Source organism: Aulonocara sp. 'chitande type north' Nkhata Bay, linkage group LG6 (genome assembly GCF_057382095.1).
Source record: "Aulonocara sp. 'chitande type north' Nkhata Bay isolate Kocher_YH1m ecotype deep benthic linkage group LG6, A_spYH_male_GT1.1, whole genome shotgun sequence".
Taxonomy (NCBI): domain Eukaryota; kingdom Metazoa; phylum Chordata; class Actinopteri; order Cichliformes; family Cichlidae; genus Aulonocara; species Aulonocara sp. 'chitande type north' Nkhata Bay.
Window position 1 is genome coordinate 20,247,147 of NC_141349.1, and position 19,116 is coordinate 20,266,262.

At 40.9% G+C, this 19,116-nt stretch overlaps 3 protein-coding genes across 4 annotated transcripts; 2 read left to right on the plus strand and 1 right to left on the minus strand.

Moving 5' to 3' along the window:
• Window positions 1-1,742: 1,742 nt before the first annotated feature.
• On the minus strand, window positions 1,743-6,991 carry anp32b (acidic (leucine-rich) nuclear phosphoprotein 32 family, member B). The gene is made up of 7 exons (XM_086295496.1): window positions 6,758-6,991; window positions 4,219-4,368; window positions 3,978-4,100; window positions 3,468-3,660; window positions 2,989-3,113; window positions 2,830-2,896; window positions 1,743-1,976 (listed from the first exon to the last, which is right to left on the minus strand). Exons 1-7 carry the CDS (start codon window positions 6,809-6,811, stop codon window positions 1,894-1,896), a joined length of 795 nt encoding a protein of 264 aa, XP_086151622.1. The 5' UTR covers window positions 6,812-6,991; the 3' UTR covers window positions 1,743-1,893.
• Window positions 5,008-11,076, plus strand: hemgn (hemogen). 2 transcript variants are annotated; one of them, XM_086295494.1, is made up of 5 exons: window positions 5,008-7,345; window positions 9,089-9,163; window positions 9,476-9,566; window positions 9,943-10,490; window positions 10,598-11,076. In XM_086295494.1, the coding sequence occupies exons 2-5, from the start codon at window positions 9,100-9,102 to the stop codon at window positions 10,702-10,704; spliced, it is 810 nt and encodes a 269-aa protein (XP_086151620.1). In that variant the 5' UTR covers window positions 5,008-7,345; window positions 9,089-9,099; the 3' UTR covers window positions 10,705-11,076. The 2 variants fall into 2 exon arrangements, with proteins under 2 accessions (XP_086151620.1, XP_086151621.1); XM_086295495.1 differs by having other exon boundaries at window positions 5,009-9,163; window positions 9,476-9,554.
• Window positions 11,077-13,170: 2,094 nt separating this feature from the next.
• trmo (tRNA methyltransferase O) lies at window positions 13,171-18,491 on the plus strand. The gene is made up of 6 exons (XM_086295497.1): window positions 13,171-13,518; window positions 13,690-13,835; window positions 15,532-15,706; window positions 15,855-16,012; window positions 16,247-16,831; window positions 18,025-18,491. The coding sequence occupies exons 1-6, from the start codon at window positions 13,430-13,432 to the stop codon at window positions 18,258-18,260; spliced, it is 1,389 nt and encodes a 462-aa protein (XP_086151623.1). The 5' UTR covers window positions 13,171-13,429; the 3' UTR covers window positions 18,261-18,491.
• The last annotated feature ends 625 nt before the right edge of the window (window positions 18,492-19,116 follow it).

The following is a 19,116-nucleotide window of genomic DNA, read 5'->3' on the forward strand; positions in this document are numbered from 1 at the left end:
ATATATGCATTGTTATACAGTAAGTGTTTCTCCTGTTCGTATCGGCTGTGAAACAGTGCCTTTGTCCTGTGACAAAAAGAAGCAATTGTTCTGTGTAGGAATGTATTCTTAAGTTCAGCCAAAGCCAAAGTGAGGCTTCAGCATTCTGAATTTGCCAGTTGATTTTTTTCCCCATGATATTGCTGCATAGCAGATTACATAAAGAAAAGAAAGGAAAAACAAAATTAACAGGTGGCAAAAATTTTTTTTAGATTTGGCTTTTAAATCTGCTGCATTTGGTATTTCCTGTTGTGTCTGGGCAAAAGGAATTTTATGTGAAAGACTTTGGGTGCATTTTGTCCACTTACGTCACTACTGGTCATTATAATGTTTTAAACTCACTGGCCACATTGTTAGGTACAACTGTTCAGCTGCTCAGCAACATAAATATCTAATGAACCAATTACATGGCAGCAACCCAGCGCATTTAGATGTGATCAAGATGATCTGCTGAAAATCAAATGGAGGATCAGAACAACGAAGAGAGGTGATTTAAGTGACACTGAATGCATCAAGGTTGTTGGTGTCAGACAGGCTAGGCTGAGTATTTCAGATAATGTTGATCTACTGGGTTTTCCCCACACAACCATCTCTAGGAATTACACAGCGGTCAGGAAATGTTATGAGCTGAAAGGAAGGCAAATACAAACTCGTTACAATCAAGATATGCAGAAGAACGTCTCTTGAACCTTAAAGCAGATGGGCTATATCTGCAGAAGACCACATTCTGCCCCACTCCTGTCAGCTAACAGGAAACTGAGGTCTCTGGGTAACAAAGGCAACCATAACTTTATTGGCCACTTGTTATAACTAAGGTATGCAGAAGAGCATCTCTTTGGGCTTCAACAGCAGAAGACCATTCCTGTCAGCTAAAAACAGGAAACAGAGGCTGCAGTTCCCACAGCCTCACCAAAATTGGATAAAAGAAGTAGGGTCAGGATTTGTCATAAACAACGATGAAAGCATAAATTTATCCTGTATTGTTTCAGTGATTCAGTGAAACAATAGTGCCAGAGTTATTTTGGTACAGCAACTGTATGCCATCATGTCAATATTGACCAAAATCTTTGAGGAATGTTTCTAGCATCTTGTTGAATCTGTGTTGCAAAAAATTAATGCAGTTCTGATGGCAAAATGGGGTCAAACCCAGTACTACCCAGTGCTGAGAAGAGTTATCCTTCCATCCTCTTGAAATAATTTGGGGACAGAGGAGCATGAAGAAAGAAAAGCACAAAATGTTAACATTTTATTTACAAAGTTGTTTTTTTGTCATACAGAAAGTAAAAATGTAGCTACAACCTTGATTTGTGCAACAGGCAGCCACACTAAAAATCATGGCTCGCTGGTTGCACAGCTGCTATAGCAATAATTTTATTGGGAAAAATAAGGAACGGAGAAAAAAAAAATTAAAAGACAAAAGAGAAATAATAAACCCAACAACAAAAATTATTCATCCAACAAAATATTAAAAGCACAGACCCAAAACTAGATACCAGTCCCAAAGTCCTCACACGGGAATACATAAAGAGGGATCGACAGTGAAATTGTGGAATGCTGAGTGGTGGGCTGCCTGAGAACCTCGGGGGCCGTGAGTGGGGTGAGGTGGAGGGTGTTGGGTGGCTCTCAGTTCCATGGGGGGCAGGGGGAGAAAAAAAAAAAAAAAAAGAGGGGGTGGGGGGCAGCTCCACTCGGCCCACCCATTCGGTACAGTCTAGCCCCATAAAAAGAGCTCAGCGCTGGGGAGGGGGGTTGACGTGGATTACAAAGGCGGTGTGAGTTGTAGGAGGGTGGACGTTCGGGTTTGTGGGGGAGAGGAGGGGTAACTCGGTAGGCTCTCGTTTTCAACTTTAGCTCTTAGTCGTCGTCCTCGTCATCGTCCTCGTCGTCCTCATCCTCTGGGTCTCGCTTTCTCTTCTCGCCTTTGCCGGTTTCTGCTTCTGAAGGTAAAGAAGAAAACTGTTGTGACAAGGAGCCAAAACTACACAAATTCTTGCATCTGCAAGCATGAATACAGTAATCCTCCACCCATTTTAAACAGATTCAATCTCTGCATTTATCACACTCTGTGGGAGTCGCTTAATAATGGTCGCTATCACATTGCTGTCCCTACATGTTATAACGATGCGTGATTACGAGCACAAAATAAAGCGGAAGAAATGCATCTTCAGTCACGCCCTCGTGCAAGATTTTGTTCTTAGTTAAGTGACTAACATTCTCACATCACATGTTATTTGGGATTGACTGAGCACTACTGTTATTTTAGTTATAAAGATAAATGTCAGTAACAGGTGATCACTAAAGCAGTAATCTCTAAACAGATGCAACATCAAGAAGACAAGATAGATCTATTTTCTGTGTACCAGGTGAAGGGTTCCCACATTGCTGACGGAGTCGTGAAGAACTTTGGGGACTGCCCTACATGGTGTAACAGCTGGTGTTGTATCACTTGACAACTCAAGTCAAGTCATGCATGTAAATATGTTTCAAGTGTTTTTCAATTCTTTGTTTCAAAATTGATTGACATTTTTGGAACATTTCTGATGTTTTTAATGCTTTCTAACAGTTGGGTATGATCTATAAGTTAATAATTTTCCATTGTTTTATGCACTTTTCCAAGACATAAGTCTATTTTATTTCCATCTTACAGAACAAAGAAAAACAACAAGTTGTCTCACCCCTGAATTAAGTCTCAGTCTTGAGTTGTGCAGACATATCGAGAGACTTCGACTGACTCTTGTAGTGATGTTTGAGCCAAAATTGTGAGTAAATTTACTTTAAGAAGTTACATACCATCTTCATCTTCATCCTCGTCTTCATCCTCTTCATCTACTTCTCCATCCTGACCAAAGTCTTCCTCCTATGTGAACAACATTTTACACGTTAAAAAAAATGAGACCGTGCATCAACCCGCTTTAACGACAGCTCCACCAAGCTCGTTTCACTTTTCACCTCATCTTCACCACTGCCTTCCTCGTCATCCTCCTCTCCTTCTACCTCCTCTTCGTCCTCCTCATCGTCCTCTTCCTCATCGAAGTCCTCCTCCTCTCCGTCCTCGTCTTCTTCCTCCTCTCCTTCTGCGACACAAAAGTGAAAAGGAACAATCAGTCGACCGCAAAGTGAGAGCGTGCGGAGGCTAATCGCGACGATCGCTTTCACATTTTCACTTTACAGAAATGAGAGAGCGATTGCCGTTACTCAGCCGTGGAGCCGTTTCTAAATAAGCTACTGCGGTGCACGCATTTTTCATAATGAGCGAACATGTCACCAGAGCAATGGCATGAATGATCGAGGAGTCTTTAATTGTTCTTGAACAACAATGGGACGTTCCAACACAGAGGTAAAACCTCATTTACGGTCTGTTCGTTGGATTTGACAACCAAAAAAAATACCTGCTCTTATTTTTACTACAGCAAAGCACAACTTCATACCTTCATCTTCATCATCGTCTACACCGTCTCCGTCCACCTCTCCATCAGAGTCTGAGGCTTCCCTGTCCTCCATGTCATAACCATCCAGGTAGGTGAGCTGGGGCAGCAGCTTGAACACGCTCTCTCTGTAGTCGTTCAGGTTTGTCACTTCACAGTTGAACAGGTCCAAACTCTTCAGGTTGTCCAGCTTTTTCTGTTGGCAAGAAGAGAAGAGAAATGCTGTGATGAGACTGTCGCTGAAATGTGGTAGTAATGGTACTAGGCTCCAGTTTACATGTGACAATGAGATAATGTGAGACGACAGAGATCCGTCTGTCTGAAGTTTGCGAGACCATTAATTACTGAATGGGTTATCCCTTAAAATACCTTTGGCTATGAGTGGAGTAATCAAAACAAAGCTGCTGAAACCTCACTTCCCAAAATGATTATGATGAACACTGCATTAGCTGGTTTACTATTTGTGAAGTGTGTAGCATGTAAATGACCCCCAAAACACATGTGAACACATACCAATGGTTCCAATGTGCTGATGTCTTTCAATTTGTTGCCACTCAGGTTTAGATGTGTGAGGTTGGGTAGTTTTTCTGCTAAAACATCAAGCCCGCCGCTGATCCTGTTGTCGCTGAACTCCAGCTGAATGAATGACAGTAAAAAGAGAGATTAGTCCAGATGGTTCTTTGCACATTTTATTTCCCCCCCTCCTTTCTTTTTTGTCATGAATATATGAGAATGAATAATCACTCCCGCTTACCTTTTTCAGTTTTCCTAGTTTGGGCAGATTAGAGACTGAGATTAAGCCGACGTTTATCAAACTGAGGAACTCCAGGTTGACAAATTCAGCTGTGAGACCTTCGATTTTTCCTTCAACTGATCGACAATTGTCCAGGACAAGTTCTCGTACCTGAGATTGAAAAAACAAACAAATAGTATTCTTTTAAAATTACCTGTACTTTTTAATGCATTTGCAAGTACTACAACTACTTGCAAAACTTTTAGAACTTAAGTGTATTTTAAAACAGACCAAATGTTAAATATTCCAAAATACATTTTGCTAATATTATTAATTTTTTCCAAACAAAATCATTAAGAAAGGCGTTCGGGGAACAGAGCAACCCTAACGTATTAATAATCAGTGGGTGGTGGTGTTTGTAAAATGGCCCTTCACTTTGTGTAAAATGATTACAGGCGTTTTATAGTTGCTTAAAATATTAGAAAAAACAACTCTGAAGGCGGAGTTACTTTGACTCTGTTAAAGCTCACACTGGTTGCGCAAGTCATTGTTAAACGTTACCAAAAAAGTTCTTGTCAAGCGTCAAAGACAGACGTTTCTCAATTAAAAACACCAAAATGGATACTCAGTCTCTATCTAAAAACACTTTGCTATCACTGTGTGCTTCGTTTAACCGACCGCTACAGGTCGTCTATTGATTTCTTTGAAACGAGGAAGAGCAAAGCAGCGGCTTCCCATGGCCTGCTGATGCAGTCACTAATGACAAATGCAATGATTTTGTGAGCTAGCTCGCTACAGGCTAGCCATTGCCCCTTTTAAACGCTGCCGTGCCGTAGAGGAGCAGCTAGAGAGGTCTGTCTGCCCGCCATTAGCCAACCCAACAGCAACGGAAAGGATTGCGAATACACCCTTAGTAAAGAGATTCTTTTTTTCTTTCGTTAAACCAGCTTTCATGGGGGAAGTGGAATATTCCTTGTCGTCGAGCAAACGACCGATATTGGCAGTTTGTTAGAGGGTACAGCATCGCTTTCAGGTCGAAGTGGCGAAGGAAATATATTGAGAACGGAAATTTAGTAAAAAACAAAGATGGAGACAGTTCCTTTCTCCCAGAGCTTCAAAGACGACAGAATGACAACATGGCGATTCCTGAGCTACAGTATGCAGTCCTCCGAACGCTTCAATGGCGGAAAGTGCTATTAAGAATGAGCAATAAGCGTTATTTACATATAACCGAAAGTGGTTTTTCGGTGTTAAATTGATTTTATTTCGTGCATGATACGAGGGGGAACGCCGAGCGGGGAGCTTTTGGCTGCCCACGCATGAAGCGCGGTGCGCCGGATCTCCGTGTCATTCGAGCAGCCTGGCTCGGTCAATGAAGCCGCTGGCCAACACATGCATCTGTGTGGTAGCAAGCGCCAAGTTTAACAATAGTAACGATTACTGGAGCACATTGTAGTCGTGTTTGGTGTTTTTACTTTACAACTGGATAGATTTTGTTGTCTTTGACCGGTAGCGAGAAGGGGGTAATATGGCGGGAACCTAATACCAAGTTAGCTGGCTGGTAGTCTGAATGGTTCTGAAACCCCGGACCATCAGGCTTCATTCAATAAGCATGCGAATCTTCATCGTCGTCGTCTTTAAGACGATGCACGGATGATAAGTGATACTATAGCTTGGTGCACAACTAGAGAAGAATTAATGAGGGAATTAATGGATGTACACTCCCTTTAAAAACTTACAGATTGCAACGTGTCTTTAAACAAATCAGCACCAACAGCAGCGGTTGGCTGTTTGTTGAGTGTCTCCCGGCTCTAAGGTTTTGGAGTTGCGGTGTATTTTCACCATTAGCGGTTTAAGGTACGGATGACTCGTGAACCAAGTGTTTTTTGTTGTCGCTGCCTGAATCTTTGTGGCCGTTTGATGTAGACGTATACTCCACAGAAATGTGAACATACGACTCGTGATCTGCGACGGCCCGTTTAACGTTTACAAAACTCGTTTGTTGTTCAGCACCAGAGTTTAAAGTAATTTTGCAATTATTACACAAAAAAGCTCCTCGTTTTTTTTTAAGCAGTTATGCTAGCAGCAAACATGGCTTCCAAGGTCTGTATAAAATATACCGCTCTGTGAATGCCGAACGCAGCACAGTAAACTGCTTTCTCCTCATATAGGCGCAAAAAGAAGTTTACTAATTGTGCTACAACGGTGGAGTGGAGCTGAATCGTGTGTGTGCACCATTGACCAGGGAGGCTGCGAAACGGTTAAAGCACTGCAATAATGCCAGCAAGCTGGGGGGAATCGCCGTTTCAAAGTAACGACTGAATATAGCTTTTCTCGTCTCGTTGCCCCTATACGCCCAATCCTAACCAGCATAAAGGCTCTGGCTTGTTATGCGACTGTTTTCCGCCCCGTTATAAATGAGAAACACAATCTAAAGCCCATGTGGTCACCATTACGTTAGCCACACAGGGTCACTCGCAAAGCAAAAAAAGTAGCAAGCTAGGCTAGCAGGGGCTAGCCTGAAAACTAAGGGTTGGTTTTAAAAAAAAGCACGACTCACATCAGACGGTGTCCTGTTTCTTAGCTCCAAGTGGATCCTCTTTTTCATGTCCATTTTGCCCTATGAAAGTTAAACTTTTCTCCTCGGGGTTTTGCTGGGATCTTCAGTCCAAAGGCAGAGATGCCCTAATGGAGGGAGAATATAGGACTGTATAATGAACTGAGCCAAACGCTAAGTTAGTCGGAGAGAGGGGAAACCATGGAGGGAAACGGGACTGAAACAAAATATATGCTCAACAGCGCCATCTGCGTCCAGAAACGCCCATCGCCTCTAAAAAAAAAAGGCATTGCAGTCACAAAACATGACGCTGCCCCGAAACGGTGCTATGGTGCAATTTATTTTGTGCAAGGAAATTACTGTACTGTGTCGTTCAGTGAAGACGGCGGGGTTTTTCTTTGAGAAGTCGGTTTTATTCAGCGAAGGATGTGCACGAACAGACGCGTGTAGCGTATGCAAAACAAATAAGCAATTAAACGGCGATAAAGTAGGTCACATGGTGAACTTTGTTATTCTTCATTTAAAAGTGTCACAGGAAATCTCGAATGCATTACTGCTTTATAGTCAACAGACAAGCAGTGTAATTATGAGGTAACTATCATAACGTATGCCTGTTTAAAAAATGTATATGTGTGTGTTGGGTCTTGTGAATGTTCGATACTTTTTTACATTGTAATAAAACAAAAAATAATTGTGTTGTTTCTTGGCTACTAAATGGCTCATTCCTACCCCCAACCGCTAAAAAGTAGGGCTATATGTGGTTTGCCTTAAAGAGAGCATTGTATATACACATATGGACGGGTAGGGTACCCCACACAACCCCTCCTCTTTACTTCCTGACACTCTCCAGCGTTGAAGTAGAAAATCTACTATGGTTGTAGTTTTTTCTGTTTTATTCTAAATTAATTAGTGAATAAGCTTTAATACTATAAATGCATATCAAATTATAGCCTGTTTTAAGTCTAGTAAATATAACAAATGTATAAATGTTAGCAAGATGTGTTTGCATAGTGTGCTGAGGGGAACCAATGCAAATACCCTAACTCTGGCCACATGCTTGTTAAAGGCACAGTGTATATATACACACAGACACTGTTTTTAAATCAGTGTTTGGTAGTTGAGAAGCAATGCCAGAAGATGGCACTGTAATATCTACACTGACATTCCTCACATTTCATTGTGCAACAGTGGGGCTGTGTGTGAATGACAGCCCTGTCTGCTTTTGGCTGTAACAGTAATGCTGGAGGGGGTTTATTAATGTGTCAGTTGGAGTTTTATTAGCTGAGGAGCTAACTATGTGCAGTTTGGGATCTTTTGAACTGCTGGAACTATGCTGGAAGGTTTGGATGATTGTGTTTTGTGATTTTAATTCGAGTGTGTGAAAACCAATACTTAAACATATATGTTTTCACTCACTTCTTAGCACTCATAGCTTCCACCAGTGCAGAATGTCTGTATAGATTCTCTTCATATGACGTTGAAAAGTGAGTGCATTACGAGCACCTTCATGCAGAAATCAGTACATTTAGAAAGAGAGCTTTCAACATTTCCCTCCACAGTGCTGGGAGCAATTGGCAGTTGAGTGTTATTTACTCTACTGGATAGCTCTTTTCTCCCTCTCTCTCTCTCTGAGTGTCTCAAACACACACACACACACACACACACACACATACATCAGGGCTCAATGTGTTGTTAGAAGATTACGAACGCAACCCAACCGAGCAACTTGCCATCTGAGCGATAAGATGGGTATATGCCCCAACTGTGGACGAAGACAGGAATTTTGTTTGGTCCGTAGTGTGGTTTACCTACCAAAAAGGCATATTTCTTATGATTTGTGGATTAATATTATGAATTTTCTACAGAAATATTTTGAGCTTTTGTGTTTTTTCTTGATATCATATTCAAAACTTAATAACTTCACATGTATTGGACCCCTAATTGAGAAACTGTCCAAAAAAGTCTTGCTCTTGTTAAGCTACAGCAGTGCCTTTAGATCAGCTGCTGAAGAGCTCTAGTACAACATATATATTTGTTACCCTCTCTCTCTCTCTCACACACACACACACACACACACACACACACACACACACACACACACACACACACACACACACACAACCTGCTGTTGTCTTCCCCGCTCTGTCTGTCAGTTTTGTGCCAACTCCTCCAGCTTTACAAATATGATAAGACCAAAGTTGCAAGAACTCTCCCTGCACTGTGGTAATGGTTAACCAGATAATTCGTCTAGGGGTGGGAATAGAAAACTGTCAGAAGTTATTCTGTCGTCTTTTTTGCGCTTGCCCGCCTTCAATGAGTTGAATTCATTCATAGCAGGACTCAGAATGGAGGACACGTCGCAACAAGAGAAACAAGAGTTGGAATATAAAAATCCAAATGAGGAGGAAGGTAGGATTTCTTTAAAGATTAATCTCTACTTTGGAAATTGGCTGCTCGAGCATTTCCACACCAAAATGCTGAAGGAGCTGGTTATGTCTTTGCATACACTGCAATCCTATTGGTTAACTCAGATACAGACCTTTGATCAACATTTAGGTAATATCACAAATCTGTCTGTTTTCAAAGTTTGCCAGTGTGTAGCTAGGAGAAGAAAGTCTACATTGTCACGAGTCAAGCACATTACCCAGTCATGCAGTTTGTCTTTGAATTTCTAATGCACCATATGAAAATGATTTCTGTGCACGGCTCTTTGTTTCAAAGGTGGGATCCGTCGCCGATTGCGAGACAGGGACCTTCTCAGGAAGAGAAAGGCCGAAGCAGAAGAGAAGGAAACTAACCAGTGGGTTTTTGGGTAAATTTGTAGTAAAAGCACAGACAGTGTTAGCGCTGCTGCCTATGTTTACCTCTATGCTCTTGGAGAAATCTACAAATTTCAGCACTTAAGTGCAGTAGAAGAAAGTGGTGGTCCTAGCCAGAAAAGTTTAGTAGCCCGCGTTGAAACACTGTACAGTACAGTACATGCTGAAAACACTATCAGCACTCTGGCTGCTTATCACTCCTCTGGTTTATATTGAATATGGAGCAAGAGGAAAGCAAAGGTTGCTCTGCTTTTTCTATTGACGCCACAGATCTGGGTCAAGGACTTTGTACTATTAGCTTTGCAAAACTGTCACAAAGACCTGTTTCAATGTCCACTGTTGTTTAAGTTAATTGCGGTGCTCTCTCAGGGTGGAGAGCCAACGGAAAAGATCAAGAGCTGAGGACAAGAGTGGTGCAAAGAAGAGAGGGAGGCCCAGGAAGACTGAACCCACACCGCAGCTGTCTGCTGTTCAGGAAGAAGTTGAAGCACTTCAGGAAACTCCTGCAGTCGTGGTGGTACCTGAACCCGCTGTGGTCATTCAGGACCAAATAACCGGCTCTCTGCCTCCGCTGTTTGGGCTGGAATCACAACCAGCTTCAATCCTTGCTGCTCCTGCTCCTGCAGCAGTGTTCGAGTTTGTGCAGAATTCTGCTCCTGCTTCGACTCTGGCTTTTGCTGCTCCAGTTCCCGTCCAAGATTCAGCTCCTGCTCCAGATGCCGTCTTAGTCCCAGCTCAGTCCCTAGACTCTGTTCCAGCTGTAACTCCTGCTCCTCCCTCAGCTCCTCCCCAAGTGGAGACCCTCTATACAGAGTCACAAGGCAAGGAGGCCCCAGGCCAGGTCCTGATTGAGGACTTAGGCCCAGATGAGGAGGAGGACGTCTCTCCATCACAAGGCAACAAACGCGCTAATGAAGGTTTGTATGTTGTAAAAATACACTAAAACAATACTTTGAAACATTGTCTGGTTCGAAAGGTTTAATAATTATTAAATTATCTGTCTTTTTTTTTTTTTTTTTTTTAGATTTGAGTGAAACACTTTCGATCAACGTGCCTGAACAAAATAACGTGTACTCAGTTCCAACTGTCTCTGCTCAGCCTATGGCTCAGGAATATTTTCCAGGAAATTAACTGCAACTTTTTTTCTGAAATGCACTGTTAAGATATTGCTTTATATATACAAAGCCTCGTCACAGTTGGTTTCTGTTTTCTTCTTTTTCTGTGTAGTGTGCACACACAGGATGAGGCAAGTCATTGCTTATTTGAAAGATGTATGAATTCAAACCAAAGCTGTATGCTTATTTATTTTGGTTGTGCTTCACTGCAAAGCTTATGATCTTTTTTTTTATATACTTTCAATTTAGTATGCAACCAGTTTCACTGGCCTTTATTTAAAAGTTAAGGGTATAAATCGCTGGTAATTATGTATTCATAATTGTGGATTTATTTTTACAGAATTTTGTAAAAGTTACTATTCATCTAATAAAAGTCATTTCTGCATCATTTAACAGTAGTCGTTATTATAGGAGTCATCGACTGAGAAAGACATCCACATGCAGTTAGAATTAACTCGATTTTCATTAAATGAAATAATTATGTACCATTTTGTTCACATATGACATCTCTCCTCTCTGGTGAGTGAAATTAAATGATGTTTGGTCTACAGTTTGAACAGCATATCTGTAGATTTAATCTGTGGCTTATCTGTTGAGACACGTGTAGTGAAACATTTAGCCCTATCTGCAAGTGGCTACTGGTAGTGCTTATAATTTACTCATTTGTACTACATAAAGAGATGGAAAAGGTACTCGTAAAAGCTGTAATAACTGATTAATTAGAAAAATGACAGAAAAGGTCGAAAGATGCGCTACTGGATTGAATGACTATGGAGGCCATTTGAGTAAATGGAACTCACTGTGTTGTTCAATAAACCAGGTTGAGATGATCTGAGCTTTGTGAGATTATGATATCCTACTGGAGGTAGCCAACAGAAGATGGGTACAGTGTAGTCATAAAGGGGTCGACATGGTCAGCAGCAGTAGTTGGGTAGGCTGTATAGATGATGCTCAGTTGACCAAATTGTATGAAAAATATCCTCCACACCATTAAACCACAAACATCCTGAATCACTGATACAAGGTAGGATGGATCCAAATTCTGGCCCTAACATCTAAATGTTGCAGAAGTCATTGAGACTCATCAGATCAGGCAACATTTTCCCCAATTTTTCATAGTGCTGAATGAGTGTATGTAGTGAAGAGTTTTAATATTCGACAACAGTGTTCAACAATCCAGGTTGAGATGATCTGAGCTTTGTGACCTGGTATGATTTACTTTTGTAAATCAGCTGATTTAAGGATGCAACAAAAAAATAAAAAAATTGACAGGTTGATTCTGTTCATCTGGATGTCGTGTTTTCAGTTGGAGAAATGTTTTGTCTCTCATCCAAGTGACTTCTTCAGTCTCTGAAAACTTCTCCCACTGAAAACACGACGTCCAGATGAACAGAATCAACTTGTTGGGATTTCTCTTCCTGGATGATTGAGCATGCATCAAGACATTTTCACTAATGATTAACTATCGCCTTATTTGTTGCAAATTGTAGCCTCAGCCATTTGTTCTTAACTTAGATGTGGTCTTCCGCTGCTGTAGCCTATAGTTCAAGGTTCAAGAAATGCTTTTCTGCATATCTTGTTTGTAACCAGTGGTTATTTGTTGCCTTGTTGACTTCCTATATGCTCCTCTGGACATTCTGCCATCAATAAGGCATATCCTACACTGGATAGTGTGGTGGTAAGACCACACATCTTTGGAGCTGAGGTCGCAAGTTTGATTCCCTCCCAGTGTCTAGTAAGGGTCCTCGCTAGGCCCCCCATGTCAAACACCAAGCCCTGGAATGGCGTGGCTATGTCTCCAGCCTGTCCACAGCTCGGACACGACACATTTCCCTGTACTCTGTATGATTGTGTATGCGACCAATAAAGCTAGTTTTGTTTAAACTACCACTCATTTGGACCATTCTCTTTAAAACACCAAATCGTCTGGCACCAAAAGTCACTCTTAGATCAACTTTCTTTCTAATTCTTATGCTTAGTTTGAACTTCAGCAGGTCATCTTATTCACATCTGCATGCCCAATGGACTGAGTTGCTGCCAAGTTGAACAAGTATATCTAAGAAAGTGATCAGTGACTGTACATATGTTAGTGTAATATTAATATACAAGCCTTTAGTTAGTGATTTCGAAAGATTCATTAGTGCTTAAGCTGCAATGATCCCCTGTAGGTGTTGAGGGGAGGTTAACTTCAAATACCTAAATTTACAATACATTATGTTGTTTTTTTTTTATTGTGTACAGCCAAACCTGTTGAACAACTAGTCCATTCAGGGCTAGACAAATGCAGGATATGCACATGTACCAATAAAGACAACACAACTGAGTATATACGACATTACATTGATTTCGTTTGTGCTATGGTTTGCCAATATTTATTTATTTAAAAAGCAGACTGTAAACGTGTCTTTGCTGCCCCCTGTTGGTAGAAAACATTCATTCATCATGGCGTGTTTTGTGCAGCACATGTAACTACACATTATTTTTAAATGATGGACGGGTAATTTAAGCGAAACGGCAGCAAAAATAATCCCAAACCAACGAACCCACAGCAATGACAGACTTACAGAGGGGATTCAGAGGAGCCGACCTGTTTCAGTTTAACGCGTGCAGCACTCTTGGTTGGCCAACAATAAAGTCTAGCATGCACTTCCGCGTTGACAAAGTCTCTCCGGTCTCAGGAGCAACAACAGCCGCTAAAAGCTCACCGTTTCAGAGCTGTCTTTTGTCTTTGTGTTAGTAAGATGAGTCCGCTGTGTGAGTGCTGCTCCGAGCACATGGATAAACTGAACCAGCAGGTTTCTGTGATGCGAAAAGAAATCAAGAACCTGAGGTATGTAGGTTTTGCACCGCCACGTGTTTTTCTCACGAGAGACTTCTTGCTATTTCAAGAACTAAACAAATTAAACGCCGTGTGCTGTTTTGCATTGGCCTTTTTTATTTTTAGTATTTTTCAGGGTTCCCATTATTATTACACGCTCATTCTCAACATCTTGTCTAACAGGCAGACGCTAGACAGTGCAATTAGAGCTCATCGCAAACAGCTGCTGGCGGTTCAGGCTGCTGTGTCGAAGATTGGACTCAGCGAAGAAGTTAAAGCTCCAGCACCTACACCACCTTCACCACCGTCGCCAGCAGGATTAGAGCGAGGTAGCTACCACCAGCGTCACAAACATTTGTAATTACAAAAACTAAGCCCTCCCTCCACCAAAAAAAAAGTAACACAGCCCGCAACTAAGGGCGCAATTTCCCTGCAATTAAATGGAATTTCAGTGTATTTTACTTGAAATTACAATCTAAATATATTTACCTACAAATACTTAAAGGTAGTACACTAGAATAAGAGACTGAGATGTTTTTACAGGAAAACAGTGATTTATATTATAAATAAATATTTAATATATATATATATATGTATGCTGTACCTTTTGTGTTGCAGGCTGTATTGTGGAGTGATTAAAACTTGCTTAACTTCCAGGTATTTTACAGGAAAGAAGATGCAAGTTATACTGTAATCAGTTATAATTATGACATAACTATTTTTAGTGTGTCATTACCTTTTAATTTTGTAGCTAGCCGATATTTTTCCACTTTACATTGTAATTTTTACATCTTTATTGTTTATGTTGTTATTTAATATTCATCATGTTGATGTGCATGATGGTTTTTCTATTATTTAATTGTCCTTTTTTACTTTGTGCTGTACAAACTTGCAATATAATATGTGTCTCCTTTGCTGTAAAATACTCTTGCTGGGTAAGGTTAAGCCACTCCATTGTACAGCCTGTACTTACGCATTTCTAACATTTACTTACATTATAAATATTTCTTTGTTTTCTATTAAACCCCCCCAAACCACTGACTTGTTACCCACTTGTTTTTGTGTGCTTACCTTTAAGTATTTGTAGGTAAATATAATTACACTGTAATGTCAAATAAAATACCTAAAAGTTTCATTTAACCACAGAAGAATTACGCCTTTAGTGATGTGCTGTGCTATAAAGTGTGACCAAAAGAGGAAGAAAAAAATAAACCCTAAAACAAAGAGCACTACTCAGGAAGGCTTTATTTTGCTTTAAATTTCTGTTTATAACAATACGTCAATTATACCTACCAAAATAACACTTTTGGCTCAGAGATGTTCAGCGTGCAGAGTCAGCTAATGAGTGAAACTCATGGCACTTTTTCTTTTTATTGGCTTATGTATTTGGGTAATCATTTCCCACACAGCAACCAATACTTGAAACTATGTGATTAAGCCTGTGCTGTAAACTTAAATTTCACTGACCCTGCATTGAATAGTGATTCTTGATCGGTTTTGCACCATTGGTTAATATTGTAATAAAGCTGAAATCGTGAACAAAGGCAGAATAATACCAGCAAGAGTGAATGGTTTGGAGACGGGGGCACTGATTTTCACTGTGACTGATTATCACCACACTGTCAGGTTTCATCAGGAATTTAAATTTGCTCCAACATTAATTTAGCCTTAAAATGTAAGTTTTAACCGTGATGATGACTCAGATGAAAAGTCAGCATTGTTTCAGTGTCGTTTTGCTAACAGGGTTGGTCATGTATCCTCTAAAATGTGACCAAAATAGAAAGAAGGAAACCATGTTGACATCTTCAGAGTATTTGTTTTGCTCTAAAGCCAAAGACTTGAATTGTCTGTCATCAAGTCCGTAACTAATTTAATCATATATATATATGTATATATATATATTTTTTAAATAAATAACAAAACACACTTGTGGAATAAAAGTGAGTGCAAAGGATAAATTGGAGGCCAAGTTAGACACAGTGTCTGTGTTACAAAACCTGACCCTAATATTCTTATCATTTGCAGGGGACATCCAAACGGTCCCAATTGGTTACATTAGTTCCTGTTTTTCTGTGAAGAACGGGACTCCCCGGCAGCCCACTATTTGTGGCCCTTCAAGGGCAGAACTTCGAATTCAGCCGAGTGTCTTCAACAACCCGGAGCACGCTCTGGTGGGCCTGGAGCAATACTCCCATGTTTGGTAGGTTTCGTGTGTGTGTTTGTGTACAACACGTTACCAAATATTGTTACCCAACTCGCAAGATATTTTTTTACTCATTTTAACTAAGCATGTACACGTAAACACTATTTCCCATCATCTGCCTTTCTTTGTCATCTGGCCTCTGCAGGATAATTTTTCTCTTCCACAAAAACGGCCACCTGAGCTACAAAGCCAAAGTGAGGCCGCCCAGGCTGAACGGGCAGAGAGTCGGTGTGTACTCGACACGCAGTCCTCATCGACCGAATGTGTTGGGCCTAACACTGGCAAAGCTCGACAAAATACACGGTCAGTGTCACTAAACACGTGTGTGTGTACTGATCTGAGCTGAGTTATTTCTCTGAGGGAGCTGCACTGATTTGTTGCTTGAACCCTGTCTGAAGCACAGGGTAATTTTCCACTTGTACTAATAGTTACACTTGTTAAATCTCACTATTTTAAGCAGACTCTGGTTAAACTCTGACATAGTTTTGTTGATGTTTTAGCTGTATATGAATATGAATGCATTTCTTTATTTTCTAGGTGATACTCTACACCTGTCAGACATTGATATGATTGCAGGCACCCCAGTCCTGGACATCAAACCCTATATCCCAGAGTATGACTCCCCCGACACCCGGAGGAGCTATGAGGAGGACTCAGAGCCCTGTAATTCAAACACTGACCAAATGAATGACGACAAGAGAAACCGCACTAACCTCCCTGAAGGATCAGACATAGATGTGCAGTTAAACACAGAAGATCGAGGAGCAGCGAGTGATTATGTGGGGAATCTCCTCCCAGAAGAAAAAACGAATACTAACGCAACAGGTTCATCTCATATCAGTGCTCAGTTTTCTCTGTCCAAAGACCTCAGTAATGTGCTGGAGGAGGTCAAGGCTTTTGTGAACCAAGACGTTTTCTTAAGTTCTGAGAGTAAGAACCGAGGTTCAGACTCTCCTAAAACTAAACCACCTTTGTTGGAAGTAGACCATCCCTGCTACGGAGAGGAAGCCTACACTACGATCGCAGGCTGGATCAGAGAGCCTCCTGTCGCAAGTCTGGATGTGCGATTCAGCCTTCACGCGGAGAGGGAGCTGGCAGAATTCATCCCTGCACACCTGTCAGGTAAGATGACTGAGATCATGGGAGATGCAGCGCACCTGGAAAGTATTCGCAGCGCTTCACTGTTTTCATATTTTGTTACAGACTTATTATAAAATTGATTCAATTCAGTTTTCACCTGAAAATTGTACACACAATACCCTGTGATGACAAAGGGATAAACGTTGGCTTGCAATTCATTAAATTAATTCAGAAATTAACTACATTTATTAAAAATAAAAAACAAAAGTGTTCATAAGTATTCATAGCCTTTACTCAATACTTTGTCGAAGCACCTTTGGCAGCTTCGGGTCTTTTTGAGTATGATGCTACATGATTGGTACAACTATTTGGGGACAGTTTCTTCCAGTTCTTCTTTGCAGTGCCTCACAAGCTCTGTCAGGTTGAATGGAGAGTGACGGTGCACAAGGTCTGAGAGTCTTTTAGGCATCTTTGGGCAACTCCATGTGGGCTGTCATCAGCCTTTGAAGACTGGCTTCCCTTTGGACACTCCACCATATAAGTCTCATGCTGCAGAAATGTCTGTCCTTTTGGAAAGTTCTCCTCTCTCCACAGAGCAACACTGGAGCTCTGTAGGAGTGACAGTCAGGTTCTTGGACACCTCCCTGACTAAGGCCCTTCTGCTCTGATTACCCAGGAAGGCCGTGCGGTCAGCTGTAGGAAGGGTGGTTCCACACTTCTTCCATTTACGCATAATGAGCTCACTGTGCTCACTGGAACCTTTTAATGCTGCAGAAATCTTTCTGTGGCTTGGTTTGTGCTCTGACATCCACCAACAACTATAGTACCTTACGGCATGTGGACAGGTGTGTGCCTTTCTAAATCATATCCAGTCAAGCTGTAGAAACATCTGACAGATGATCAGTGGAATCTGAGGTTAATTTTGAGTTTCATGGCAAAGGCTGTGATAACTTATGTACATGCTATATATTTGTTTTTTATTTTTCAAGCATTTTGTTTCACTTGGTCATCATGGTGGTTTGTGTGTAGAATTTTGAGTTGGAAATGAATTTAATCCATTTTGGAATAAGCCTGTAAGATGACACAATGTGGAACAAGTGAAGCGCTGTGAATACTTTCCAGATGCACTGTATGTTTGTCTCCATAAGGGGGCACTGTTGTATCAGTAATTAATGTGAAAGCCTTCATTCATATGTGAGCAGAGAGACTGAAAAACAAACTTGTGTAACACACAGGACTGTCTGAAAGCCACAGACCCCAGTTTAAGTTTCTGCGCAGTACAGAGGAGGCAGTCGCTGCCATCAGAGGGGTCCTGTCAGCAGACCCCCGATCCGTCTACAGGAGGACTCGCTGCAAGGACAGACTCTTTTTCTTCACCCTTGACACGGCTGACATTACCTGCTGGTTTGGACAAGGCTTTGCAGAGGTGCTGCAGGTAAAACCTGTAGAGCCGCACATTGCTTCAGTATGAGAAACTTTTTCATTGATGGATTTTGAGCTGAAGAGAGGAGCCTTTCATGTGACACAAAAACACCCTCTTGTTTGTTCCTTTCTTTTTGGTATTTCAATCTAAATTCTTTGCTGGCAAACTTTTATTTGTAAATCATATTGGCTTACTTAAAATCAGACAGAAGAATAATGAGGCATTGTATATTCAAAGTTGTATTGGATAATTAAATAAGATATTTATTTAAAAAACAAATGCCCCTTTTTTTCTGTTTGTCTTTAAAAAGTATTTACAAATTTGGAAAAAAATGTAAGTAGTTGCACAAACAGAGTTTAATTTCTTTTCTTTCTTCTTTTTGCAAACGGTTAGCCTTGGAGTGGGTTAGCTGCTAGCTCTTCTTGTTTTCTCGAGAGACAGTCCTTTAATTTATGTGTTATTAGGATACATCAGTGGAAAGGAGGCTGTGTTGTTTTATAATTGTCTTTGGGCAATGAAACGGGCCACAGAGCCTCATAAGATTCATAAACACTCTCAAGAAGGCCCTCGTGGGACAGGAAGAGTCAACAAATGATTCAACAGAAAGATTCATGACTTAATCAGTGAGCAAGGACAGTAGAAGCACAGTAGGAAAAAGGGTCCATGGCTCTTTAGATGATGTGGAGGGACCCCACTTTAGTCTGACCACTGACATCTTGTAATGTCATGATTTATTTGTTCCTCCCTTTCATCAGGCTTCTATTACCTCCCCCCTAATTGATCTGTTCCTGCTTCTCTGTACTTTATTATCCCCTTAGCTTCTTGCTAAGTATTTATAAAAGTGTGTATTTTACATTGTAGATTCACACAATAATCTCAAGACACTTCTGATCTTTCAGTGCCA

Bases quoted from the DNA above. Each gene is read 5' to 3' on its own strand.
- anp32b (XM_086295496.1), bottom strand. From the start codon at position 6,811: ATGGACATGAAAAAGAGGATCCACTTGGAGCTAAGAAACAGGACACCG. The intron at 3,661-3,977 runs GTATGTGTTCAC...TCTTGCCAACAG, and splicing joins TCAGCACATTGGAACCATTG to AAAAAGCTGGACAACCTGAA. The intron at 3,114-3,467 runs GTATGAAGTTGT...TTTGTGTCGCAG, and splicing joins AGACGATGATGAAGATGAAG to AAGGAGAGGAGGAAGAAGAC.
- trmo (XM_086295497.1), top strand. From the start codon at position 13,430: ATGAGTCCGCTGTGTGAGTGCTGCTCCGAGCACATGGATAAACTGAAC. The intron at 13,519-13,689 runs GTATGTAGGTTT...CTTGTCTAACAG, and splicing joins AAAGAAATCAAGAACCTGAG to GCAGACGCTAGACAGTGCAA. The intron at 16,013-16,246 runs GTCAGTGTCACT...TTTATTTTCTAG, and splicing joins AAAGCTCGACAAAATACACG to GTGATACTCTACACCTGTCA.
- hemgn (XM_086295494.1), top strand. From the start codon at position 9,100: ATGGAGGACACGTCGCAACAAGAGAAACAAGAGTTGGAATATAAAAAT. The intron at 9,567-9,942 runs GTAAATTTGTAG...GTGCTCTCTCAG, and splicing joins ACTAACCAGTGGGTTTTTGG to GGTGGAGAGCCAACGGAAAA. The intron at 10,491-10,597 runs GTTTGTATGTTG...TTTTTTTTTTAG, and splicing joins CAACAAACGCGCTAATGAAG to ATTTGAGTGAAACACTTTCG.